This window comes from Garra rufa, chromosome 13 (assembly GCF_049309525.1).
Source record: "Garra rufa chromosome 13, GarRuf1.0, whole genome shotgun sequence".
NCBI classification, from domain to species: Eukaryota; Metazoa; Chordata; class Actinopteri; order Cypriniformes; family Cyprinidae; genus Garra; species Garra rufa.
The window spans coordinates 2,884,395-2,897,804 of record NC_133373.1 but is presented as its reverse complement, the minus strand read 5'-3'; the positions used below and the strand labels follow the sequence as shown (position 1 = coordinate 2,897,804).

The window sequence follows — 13,410 nt, the reverse complement described above, 5'->3', positions numbered from 1 at the left end:
TATCTGTTGCATTTATTGAAAATTAGCTTGGATGTATCTAAAACTCAAATGAATTTGTTCCAGATCATCAGGCGTGGTGCCTTGTGTGCCATCCGTAACCAGTTTCCCTTGAAGCTTCCGTACTTTCATACAAAAACATTGTGCCTTAAGTGATTGACAAACCAGGCAGTTTTGTACAAATCCTCAAATCATGAAATTAAAAGAGCATCATGGATTGTAATTAGATTACAGTGCTTTTATTTAACGTTTTGCGAGAATTGAATCAATAGGACCTCTCCATGGTGATCCTTGAATAGTGATTCATCTCAGTGCTACCTTGTCGTTTGAATAGAAATGCTCAATCACAGCTTGACTTGAGTCCCTTCCTGTCTCAGCTGTCCATTTAAAGATAAACAATCCCTTGATCTCTGCCACTCAAGAGCAGAATGAGAAAGCCCTGCCAAATGGAGCCATTAGTGTTATTATTATTATTATTCTTACAGGTAACCATAGAAATAAAATGCTAAAGTCCCAGGAGGATCAGTGTGTGTGTGTGTGTGTGTGTGTGTGTGGCTCTCTCTGAGAGGAATGGAGTAGGAGGGACATCATTAGCATCAGTAGGTGAAGTTGTGTTCGGAGCTTGAGAGATAGATACAGAGAAGAGAGAGACTGAGAGACGGACCACATCTCTTCACCTTCCACAGGTGGCCCTTTCATCTCATCCGTTCACTCGTTCCCCTCCTACTTTGATGAATATGGATGGATGTGTGTGCCATTAGCTTTAATGAGGAGCAAACTTTAAGTGTCGTATTAACCATTCGCACAATTCTAATGCTTGCTCTTTCCCCTCATGCATATGCAGTAAGTTTTGTTAGTAAACGTCCCTAGTTTTGCAGACCGGCGGCACTGGCGACACATGACTTAAGGGCCGTTTACATTGACAGCGTTTTGAAGCGACCTCGGCATTACTTGCAAAAATGCAAACTTTATTTTAGAATGCACAAAGTATACTACACTAAATAGTATACTGGTACCAAATTATTTATCATTTCATATTAGAGATCCTCGAACACTCACTTGAAATTAGGGCCCTATGATTTCCGCAATGCAGAAAATGTGGATGGAATTGCGGAATCTATATAAGTTTGGATGAATTAATCAAAAGTAAGTCAGTACACGTAAATCAAAATGCAATATGGACTAGTGTCTGAATTATAATCTGCAAAAACATGAATCCTGCATAGTTGTCTCAATGTGAATAAATGGCGTAGATACGCGGTTTTGTTAACTACACACATACTTAAGTGTGAGTAATGCCCACACACTTTTATTTCTGAAAATAAAATAAATAATAATACATTTTTATTAATAAAATCTGTTAATTACAGATGCTTTTAATTTATTACATCTTAATAAAACCATTAAAATGGAATCCAGAAATGTAATGTAAAACAGAATTTAATAAAAATAAAAGTAACAAAAAAAAAGAAAAAAAAAATTTGTATATATTTTTAATTTGAATAAATTGCTGTTAAATTTGAGGATTTGAATTAATTAGACATGTTTTTGATCAATATACTTATTTTTAATTAATTTTATTTATTTATTTATTTTTATTTAATTTAGTTTAATATAAACTAGAGTCTGGAAAATTTTAAATGGGAAAAAAATCTGAATAAAAATAAAACAAACAAACAAACAAAAAAAAAAACGGGGAAAAACTTATTTGGAAATAGATACAACAGAATTTAAAAAAAAAAAATAAAATAAAATTAATTTCATAGGCCTTAACTTTAAAATTCATCTTTAAAATGGTTTGTAAAATAACTGAATTGATTTAAAATAATCATTATTAAAAATATTGTAAAATGTAATTTATTATACAAAATACAAATAAGTTAATAATACTCTAAAAGATTTAGTATTAAAAATGTTATACTGTCTATTATATTTTGAAGTTATTTTTATTTATTAATTGTATTTAATAAATAATAGCATTTATGTATTAATATATAATATACATTTATTTAGTCAAAATAGTACAGAAGTTGAATAATGTCCTTTTTTTTCGATTATCGACCACAACATGAAAATAAAAAAATGATAAAAATGATACATTTTAATATTGTAGTTTTTATTTATGTAAACAAAATAGTATAATGTTTTAATATTGCCCAAAGCTTGCTCTAATGGTTTTTGAAATCTAATTATATGTAGAATTCCTATGACAGACATCATTAATGCCTAAAATTTTCACCTCTTGCAGACATTCCTTAACTTTTCGAAAGGCTCACCAGTTGCCCTGTTGTCAATCCCACAATCCCTCTCGTGAGCCTGTCGTTCAGCTCCCCTAGAGAACGGATTGAAAACGCCTATTCAGCTCCACACCAGTGAACATGTACAGGTCGCTCTTTCACTTTGAGGTACAAAAATCGAACCTCTCCAAAACGGCGAACCCGTGATGCAAGACGATCACAAAGACAAGTTCTAATAAAAGAGATATTGAACAGGCAGCGGTGCCGTTATAAAAACATTAGGGCGATAAAAGCAAAGGCTTGGTGGTTGGATAAAAGTAGCAAAGTATAAATCATTGCTTTATGAGACGCGCCAGATTCCTCGGCACTGGCGGGGATTAGGGGATGATGGGTTGTTTTCCACTGTGGTCATCCGTCTGTGAGCTGGTTATTGTAGGCTGAGCGCAATCCTGCACTGTTGCTATTGTCGGGCCGATAACTCGCTCATGATCTGACTCTTAAATTCTGGAAGTGACTCCCTGTCTTCTACGGCTTAGACTCCCCGTCACCCTGGCCGTCAAAAAAGAAAAAAAAAGAAAGTGTTTTGCCAATTGTATCACCTCTTTTCTTCCACAGGAAACTCATAACTCTCTGCCTCTGTAATGAAATGCTACCAAGTACCAAGTAGGAGGAAGACGTTCTTATCTCAAGGTTTTCTACCTAGTTGTTCACTGTTTCATTGTTTTGCTACATCCCTTGTCTACATCGACCTTGGCAGCGCTCAAGTTCAACTCCTCAGCATTCTTGAGCGTAACATCTCTATGTATCTAGGTTACGATATAATTGCATGTCAGGATTTGCCAAGGGCCCGGATTTCTCATATTTGTCTGAAAGAGGAAAAATGGAGAGTGCTATTAAACATAAGTCACACGTTTATTTAACAGGGTTCCTACTGGGTTTGAAAAAGTATGGAAAAAAGCAGAGTATGGAAAATGCCCCTATTTAGTTTTTTTTACAATAGTTAATTAGGAATTTATTGAAAATAAGTTTATTATATAAGAAGTCAAACTCAAAATACGACTGGGTGAATTCAAGGTGCACTTTTTCATAATGCAAAATGCAGGTTATAAGCATTTTGTGTTTCTTCTCACTATATTTGTAGCACAGTATTACATAGCCTCAAGGAGCTTTGAAAAAAAAAAAAAAAAAAAACTATACAGACTTCTATGTGTGCACAAGAAACTATTACAAGTAGCATACTACAAGTAGCCACCTATAATAATAATAATAATTTTGATTAAAGTATTTTCCAGGCCTGGAAAAGTATGGAAAAAAATAAAGCAGAGTATGGAAAAGTATTTGTGTTTTTAAACTTTTTCCCCTATTTAGTTTTTAACAATAGAACATCAAAGATTTATTGAAAATAAGTTTATTGCATAAGACGTCAAACTCAAAATACGACTGAACTAATTCAAGGTGCACTTTTTCATAATGCAAAATGCAGGTTATAAGCATTTCGGGTTTCTTCTCACTATATTTTTAGCACAGTATTACATAGCCTCAAGGAGCTTTGCAAAAATCCAAGAAATATACAGACTTCTATGCGCGCACAAGAAACCATTAGACATAGCATATAGGACAATACACACTGAGACACCTATTGTACCATCAGCCCATTTCGCAGTATGGTTTCTTGGCCGACACAAAGTATGCATTAAAGAGACCTAAGGCTTCAAAGTATGGCATACTGCCCTAATAAAAGCCAAATTTTAAACACTTTTTTTTTTACAGTACCTGCCTTTTTATAAACCATTGAACTTGACAAATTTTATGCCATTAGCCTATTTCGTGTCATGGTTTCTCCGCCGCCACAGAGGATGTATTAAATTGGACATTAGGGCTTGATATTAGAGGCCAGATTTTGAGCAAGTAGATCTCTGATAATTCATGTGCATCCATGCTCTTGTTTTAATAATAGTAAGGAAAGAAGGAAATAGGTTATAAAAAAATAGAAATTGTAATGCATAAGCATGCAAAAAAATTCCCATGCACATGTAAATAGTTTCTCGGGGACAAAAAAAAAAGGTTCTTGGCTGTATGTATAAGTTTTTTGTGTTTTTTCAAAAAATCATTTATTTTAGAAGCTCTGTATGTTGTTACTTCAAGAAAATCAATGAAAAAAAAAAAGAAGAAAATATTATAAAGAACGGTTTTATATACCAAATGCTGAAAATAGGGCTCTATGAACCATTTATGTTAAATATTAGGGATGCACCGAATGTTCGACAACTGAAAGTAGAATGACGTGACGCGGTCAGATAGATGCAGCAAACATGCAGGCAGTGTGGAAGCATTGAAAACGGTCTGAGAAAGACGCAAAAATCATTACAAACACCGACAGCGAGAGACTGTTTAGAACCACATCGCATGTCTTCCATGAGAAGAGAAAGGGCTGGTTGTTGCTGGTTACTGTATGATGATTGAAATCACCAAATGGCCTTAAACCATTAGTAAATAAACTACAGAACGTTGTGTTGTCTAATAAGCGCACAAATTGTATTTATTCTGACAGCGCTGCAGCAGCTCCTTACCCAGAGTTCAAAGTCCAAAGATGAGAATCATTCATAAATCTGCTGCTGTCAGCAAAAAGTAGTACTGAGATCTTTCGGGTTTCCGCCGAAATAAAAGTCAACATTCATAAATGTTTTGTAACGTATTGTAATTTTACTGTTGTTCTGTAAAATAAAATAAAAAGTAAGACAAAAATAATGACAACAGCTCTAATAATACATTTATTATAATATTCTCCTTTGCTCAGCAAGGCTGCATTTATTTGTACATTAAAAACACATGCCTGATTCAAGAAGGGGGTCTTAAAAATGGCCGAAGAATATTTTACTAACTGATTCATTTTAAGTTAAATTGTGCTTTGTTAGGCTATAATGTCTACTAGAGTGTTAAAAATGTACAGTTGTTTTGTAATTTTTTTTCCCTTTGAAAAGCAAGACAAAACTGTAAAAAGCAAATATTGGCTATTTAATTTATGCAACGGTGAAAAAAATTGGCAAAATACATGGGGGAAAAACACGAAAAACCGTGTTCGGTAATCAATGTGTAATTTAGAATTTTCATTTCGGTTCATCCCTATTAAATTTAAACGTATGGAATTTTGAAATGGAAAATGTATAGGAACCCTGATTTAAGCAAACCTTTCTTTTCTTTCCACAGGGCCACCATCAGCTCCTCAGAACCTGCTTTACAACATCAACCACACGACCGTCAGCCTAGAGTGGACCCCGCCGGCCGACACGGGCGGCCGTAACGACGTGACGTACCGGATTATATGCCGCCGCTGCACCTGGGAGCCAGAGGAGTGCTTTCCTTGCGGGAGCAACGTTGGCTACTCGCCACAGCAGAGTGGATTAACGGACACCTACGTCACCATCACCGACCTGTTAGCTCACGCAAACTACACCTTCGAGGTGGAGGCCGTGAACGGCGTGTCCGACCTCAGCCGTACTCAGCGACTGTTCGCGGCCGTCAGCATCGCGACCAGCCAAGCAGGTAAGAGATTTGGACTTCTGTGGCTATTCGGCTGTTCGTTTTCGACACCACTCTGGATGCATATTTTACGCTAGATGGAAGTTCTGGTGTTGCTCGGTTGGACGGCCCTCTCATCTCGAAGCTGTATAATTTCCAACTGGCGCGTTCGTGTTTCTGAGCGTACAGCCGTTGGGATAATTTAACAAATTATCTGGCAAGCGTTTTCCTGCAGTTCATAATTTGTGGTTTTGTGGCAACGGTACAGTGGCGAGCAGCAACAGATGATAAATAATCGAAGTCACGCACAAGAATAGCTCTCTCGTTTCCTCATTAGTTTTTATTGTCTGCCAGAAGAACCGCCACCTTTAAATATCACTTACAGTCGCCATGGTTGACATTTCCGCAAGACTCTTTGTTGAATTCTTGATAAATGATATGAGCTTTCACTTTATCCCCTGAAATTAAATGGGTGGCAAATGCTTGCATTGGTGCTGAAGTCGTGGCCGCAAACATTATTAGCTCGACGAGTGGTTGCCTGTCTTTGGCACTGCTTGTTTTTCTCTGTCTCACGGGAGTCGGCCATAATTTAAGAGCTGTTTCTGAGGCTGCACATGCTGGAGAAATGCATGTTTTTTAATGAACTATTTTTTATGGATCTGCAAAACAAGATTTCTCTTTCATGCCCAAGCATCCATGAAATACAATTTGCCTTCAAATGCATACTGGTTCTGGTCATTAACAAGAGGTTAGTAGACAGTGATAACTTAGCACTACGCTTCAGCAGCTAGCGCATAGACTGCAGTGTTGCTGTATGTGCACACATACATTTCAGCCTTTGCTGTTTGCAAAAGAGATCTTACTGTTTTTAATGTGTTCCCTACTGTAGATATGGTCACAATAGTAGACTAATCAACTAGTCATCCAGTTAGTGATTGGACCACAATACTAGTCATAAGTGTAGATTTTTTTAAAATAGATTTTTATACAATTGATATATTATTAAGCTAAATAAATAAGCTTTCCATTGATGTATGGCCAAGATACAACTATTTGAAAATCTGGAATCTTGAAGGTGCAAATAAATAAATAAATATTGAGAAAATCGCCTTTAAAGTTGTCCAAATGAAGTTCTTAGCAATGGATATTACTAATCAAAAACAAGTTTTGATATATTGACAGTAGGAAATCTGAAAAATATCTTCATGGAACATGATCTTTACTTAATATCCTAATGATTTTTTGCATAAAAGAAAAATCGATAACCCATACAATTTATTTTTGGTACTTAAGACTGTTTTTGTGGTTCAGGGTCACATATATACTATTTTATCTAGGCATATATGTTGATTAGTCTAGATTTTTTATAATATATTTGTATATTATAAATATTATAAATATTAAATTTTAAATATAGTAAATAAAATAAAATATATGGTGATTAGTTTATTAAGATTTTTGTCAGATTTTTTCTAATTTCTCTTTCTTTATCTACATAACATATAAAATTTTCTGTTTTCAATATATATTTACTCAGTTTTTTTCTTTTCTTTTATCTTTTATGAGCAATATGAGCAAAAAATTACATCGCAATATTACTAATTTAATTTTGATACTAATTAAAAATAGCTAAATAAAACCTTACTGAAGACCGGTAAACATCGTCATCGATTAAAAATAGACAAGAAAAATAACTTATTACAATCCATAGGAAAAAAAAAATCATAATAGGAAATGCTACATAAATTGTATCAAATGTATAAAAATACTGCATAATCTTCAATGTTTCTTTTTTCTGATTAAAGTTATAAAAGGGATTTAGTCAAGACAAGTGAGAGATTTTCTCTCTATAGTTGTTTGATTAACATGAGTGACAGACAGCAGAAATATTAGACTGCTGTCACTTTAAGAGCCGCCCTAATTTAGGTCTTAAGCGAGACCTGTTTGCTTTCACTTAAGACCTAAATTACTGTCAAACAAGCAGTTTGACACATACAATTGTGTAATTAACCATTCGAGGTTAAAAGCATGCATGCATTTAGTGAAATGAGTTCTCTTTCGCTTAAAAACGGCTTAAAATCACTTGTTTTTTAACCGCAATGCTTATAAATTATTATATATATATATATATATTGTATAAAAATATTATTTGTGAATATATACTTATAAATCTGAATATATTGTTCTATAGAGAAGTAAATATGGATATATACTTATAATTCTAAAGATATAAATTTAAATTGTGAATATATAGTTAAAACTCTAGGGGGAAATATATATATATATATATATATATATATATATATATATATATATAATATTTTTTTTTTTTTTTTTTTTACTTTATTTTTTCCTAGATTCTGTTTTTTTTTTTGGTTTTGTTTTTATTATATATTTTTGGTTCATCTATACAAATTTATCATGTAAAATCCTGCCTAAAAAACTTTTCAAATGTAATGTAAAATATAATATAGCCTAATATAAAAAAGTGAATTTTTTTCTTGTCAGATAAGATAATGCACGACAAAACTGTATGTTTGATATTAAAACATGGATGAAAAACATTTGGGTTGAATGACATTCCATACAAATAGTAGCCTATTAGCCTATTATTTTGAGAGGTACATTTTACTAGATCATAATCATAGTAATCTTTTCTGTTAAAATTTCTTTAGATTTGTGAAGTTTTTCAAATAAAACCGTGAAAAGCTCTCTCGGAGATGCCCTAGAGATAAAGTTTGTGAAGTTTGTGTAGTAGTGTATTTGTCTGTAGATGCACTTAGTCCAAATTAGTCCAAAAAACACAACCTGCAGCTCTGAATTTTTTCCCGCGACTACATTTTAAAAATAGCCAAATAGTGCGGGAAAACCACGACCCTGGCAACACTGGTAAACAGGACCGAATCAACTAGATTTGAATGAAAATGAAATGGTTGCCCGCTCAATTACTCATATATTTAATGATTCACCTTTAATAATTAAGCACAAGCTCCATTTGAATACAACAGGCTCACTGTGAGGGCAAACCGATAGAAGCCATGGACAATCAGCCCCTTGTTTGGAGCCGAGATGGAAAAATTTAACCCTATCTGGGCACGCTCAATTCTCTGCCTGCCGGAGCCTTACAGGCGCAATTTTACCCCTGGGTTACCACGGCAATGGATGACTACCTCATAATGGCCGAGAATGGAGCTTCCTGAAACAATAAGCTGCCGGCCGGTCAGACAGAGCAGGACACTCATTAACACTGATGACTTTATCAAGGCCTTCAGAGTAGAAAAAATGGCATCTTTTAAGCTCTTCCCAAGTCTTATTACCTGGGGAAAGTCACCTGAAAGAGAATAAAGACAGAGAACTGAAAGGTAAAGAGCATTTGGGGTAAGGAGCAAAAATTAAAATTGATCTAAAATTGATCTTTTAAGATTTACCAGTTGGTATTATTCTAAAATCATAAATAATCACCCTCTTCACCTCTGCTGATGAGTACAATAAAACTATATTATATGTTCAAAAGCTTGGGGTCAGTATGATAATTTGTACTTTAAGATGTCCGCATCAAAATAACTTTACAAAAGTGATTTTATGTCCATAGAAAGCACATTAAATGTAAGTTAAGTGTCTACTTTTATGTTTTAAATTTGTTTTGGAGAATAAAATGTCAAAATTAGGTTGAAATAAGGTTGCATTATCATTCAGTGTAACACAATATTTATTCAAAAACATGCTTATTCTGACCTGAACATATTAAAATATAAAAAGAATAAGGGAGAATATTCAATTCGATTGCGTTTTAAATGAGTAAAAAATCGTACCGACAAATGGGCAAAACCTAGGATAGTGGCACATTTTAAAAATGTAGAATTACAACTAATTAGTATTTGGGGTGTAAGTAATTTGTCTTTTAATATGTGACAAATTGATTTTTAAATATGTCTGACAAGATTGTTACACTGAATGACATTTTGGTAAATGTATGATATTTATTTTTTTGTTCAGAAAAACAAAAACAAAAATGCAAATAAATTAAAACAAAAAATTTTAAATAAAAAAAAATAATTTTTAAAGCAGTAATGCGTTTATTGTTTTTATTCTTAAATCTTTTTTCGTCTTTGACCCATATATTTATTTATATTTTTAAATATATTAATATGTTTTATTTAGCAAGAACGCATTTGTTTAAAAGTGACAATAAAAATATTCATAATTTATTAAAAAAAGATTTGTTTCATGTAAATGGTGTTCTTTTTTAATTTTTTATTCTTCAAAGTATCATAAAAAATGTATCACTGTTTACACTGAAATATTAAGCAGCAAAATGTTTTCAACAGTGATAATAATAATAAAAAAAATTGAGCATCAAATCAGCATATTAGAATGATTTCCGAAGGATCATGTGACACTAAAGACTGCTAAAAAGAAATCAGCTTTGCCAAATATATTTTGAAATATATTAAAATAGAAAAGTTACTTTAAACTGTAACAATTTTACTGCGTTAAAGGGTTAGTTCAATTCAAAAGAAATTAGGGTTTTTGAAGAATAATCTTCCACTATATGAAGAAATATCCTGGAATTTTTCATGATCCCAGCTGAGGAATAAGTGTCTCATGACCTTCCCAAAGTGATTACGTAATGCATGAAGTCATGGAAGCAGATTTAGTGCATGATGAGCATTTGTGGTTAAGAAGTATATAAATTTGTAATTTTTTAAGAAAACGAACAATCGTTTTGCTAAATAAGGGACTTGCTCCTTTGCTGGGATCATGTAGAGCCCTTTGAAGCTGCATTGAAACTCCAGTTTGGACCTTCAACCCATTGGTTCCCATTGAAGTCCACTATGTGAAGAAAAATATTTTAACCTTCAAAAACCTTAATTTCTTTTCAACTGAAGAAAGGAAAGACATGGACATCTTGGATGACATGGGTGTGAGTAAATTACCAGGAGATTTCTATTCTGGAAGTGAACTAATCTTTTAAGAATTACTGTTTTTACTGTACTCTATATTGATCAAATAAATGCAGCTTTGGTGAGTGGAATGACTTCACAGATGTACCAACCCTGAACGTTTGAACATTATATTGAGCTACACCTTTAACAGCAGAAAAGCACCAAAGAAAAATAAAGAGAAAACAAGGGATGGATGAAAACGAGAGGTGGGGAATGAGACCCTCCTGTCTCTCGTCTCCATCTGCATGAGAATAAGTCGGGCCTTCAGGCACCAAGCGTAGGAGTAGAAACGGTAAGGACAGCAGAAAGCAAAGGTGCGGAGTGTGAATCCAGATGGCTATGCATCTGATGAGGAATTCAGGAATCCTCTCTTTAATTATCCTTCCACTACTGAGCGACACAATACATGACAAAAAGAGCCGAAGAAGGGATGTGTTCGTAAGAGAGAGGGGCTACTCAGAGCACTCATTGTTCCTCCACAGCCTAATTACTTCCCTGCTCTTCATGAAATGGTTTTAAATAGCGACCGCTTCTGTATCGGCAGTTTCATCATCATCATTTCTTTCTTTTTCTGTTCTTTTTTTCCTGCTTTGTCGCCCCTTGCCATCCCCCCTGCAGACGAATGTGAATTCTCTCTCTCTTTAACTCTCTGGTTGTGTTTGGCTCAAATTGGCCTGGAAAAGATTTTCTTTTTCCTGAAAATGCTATTTAACATTATTGCATTGGACTTCCTGAAATTTTTTTTTTTTTTTTGTGGGTTTTATTTCACCTAGTCACAACTGCTTATAAATCTCTCATTATGCTATATTATCACCAAATATTGGATTTCTTTCATTTAGGACTGGTTTTGTGTTTCTATTTGCATCTGAGTAATCATAGGCCTCATTTATCCGAAAGTAGGCACCTCGTTTTTGAGTGAAAAAAGCAATTTTTATGAATAATTTTCACAATATGACATTACATTTTTTTTAAATTTGCATTTTAGTGAAAAAAGCCGGCCGTTTTTGACAAGTGTGATTTTGTGCAATTTTGTTCAAAATTAAAGCATTTAAAAGCAAACTGATTAGACATTAAATCATATCAGTGTGAGAAACAGTGCAAATTTTAACAACGTTTTATGTCATTTGAGCAAATTATTCATAAAAAAATGCTTTTTTCACTCAAAAACGAGGTGCCTACTTTCAGATAAATGAGGCCTATGATTACTCAGATGCAAATAGAAACACAAAACCAGTCCTAAATGAAAGAAAACACGTTGACAAAAAAGGTTGAATCCAATATTTAGTGATAATAAAGCATAATGAGAGATTTATGATCAATTGCTTGGAATCCGGTCATTTTTGACCCGGGAACAAGTGTGACTTTTTGCAATTTTAAAAAAAATAAAAGTATTTAAAAGCAAACTTAATGATTTAACATTAAAGCACACTAATGTGATAAACAGTGCAATATTTTAGATTTTTTTCTTTAATATTGTGAAAATTATTCATAAAGATATATGAGGCCTATGATTAATCAGATGCAAATAGAAACACAAAACCAGGCCTAAATGAAAGAAAACAAGTTGAAAAAAGAAATTAAATCCAATATTAGGTGATAATATAGCATAATAAGAGATTTATAAGCATGTATTTGGAGTAGGGTCATTTTTGACCCGGGAACACTACAAGTGTGACTTTTTGCAATTTTGTACAAAATAAAAGTATTTAAAAGCAAACTTCCTGATTTAACATTAAAGCACACTAGTGTGACAAAAAGTGCAATATTTTAGATTTTTTTGTTTAATATTGTGAAAATTATTCATAAAAAATATATGAGGCCTATGATTAATCAGATGTAAATAGAAACACAAAACCAGGCCTAAATGAAAGAAAACAAGTTGAAAAAAATAAATAAATCCAATATTAGGTGATAATAAAGCATAATAAGAGATTTATAAGCAGTTATTTGGAGTCGGTCATTTTTGACCCGGGAACACTACAAGTGTGACTTTTTGTACAAACTACCTGATTAAACATTAAAGCACACTAGTGTGATAAACAGTGCACATTTTTGGAATTTTTGGTTTAATATTGTGAAAATTATTTATAAAAAATATATTTTTTACTTAAAAAACGAGGTACCTACTTTCTGAAAAATAAGGCCTATGATTAATCAGATGCAAATAGAAACACAAAACCAGTCCTAAATGAGAAAAAAAAAAAACACAAGTTGACAAAAAGATTGAATCCAATATTAGGTGAAAATAATGAGAGATTTATATGCAATTGTTTGGAATCTGGTTATTTTTGACCAGAAACATCAAAGATGTGACAGGAATTGGAACATAACCAGAGGGTTAATGGCAATTCTTTTTTTCCCCTCTTTCTAGAGGACTGCATGGGAAGTTTGATGAAGAGCATTTCAATCAGCATTCTATTGTCACTTGACATCTCTGTAGAGATGCCCTCGGATGCATCTCCTTCTCTCTATCTCTCTTTCCTTCTCTGGCTCTATCTCTCCGTGTGTCTGTCTAAACAACACCCATTGTTTTTCCCAATGCTCTTGAGCGGAAATAGCTCAAAGAATCACCATTAATATTTATTCAGGAGAGTCCTTCTGAGGAAAACAGTGTGGAATCAGGCACCGAACAGCCGCAGAATTCAGCAGCCAGATGTGAGACGCGCGTTTTAGATGCAAACAGCATGCGCGGTAAACAGAATCAAAGCGAG

The 13,410-nt window shown here is 33.5% G+C and overlaps 1 protein-coding gene across 4 annotated transcripts in view; it reads left to right on the top strand.

The window, feature by feature from the left end:
- epha7 (eph receptor A7) overlaps nt 1-13,410 on the top strand; it is a 109,502-nt gene that overhangs the window by 32,916 nt on the left and 63,176 nt on the right. For all 4 annotated transcript variants that reach the window (XM_073817038.1, XM_073817036.1, XM_073817037.1 and 1 more), the window contains exon 5: nt 5,442-5,777. In XM_073817038.1, the coding sequence (XP_073673139.1) occupies nt 5,442-5,777 (336 nt within the window). The remainder of the gene's footprint in view (nt 1-5,441; nt 5,778-13,410) is intronic.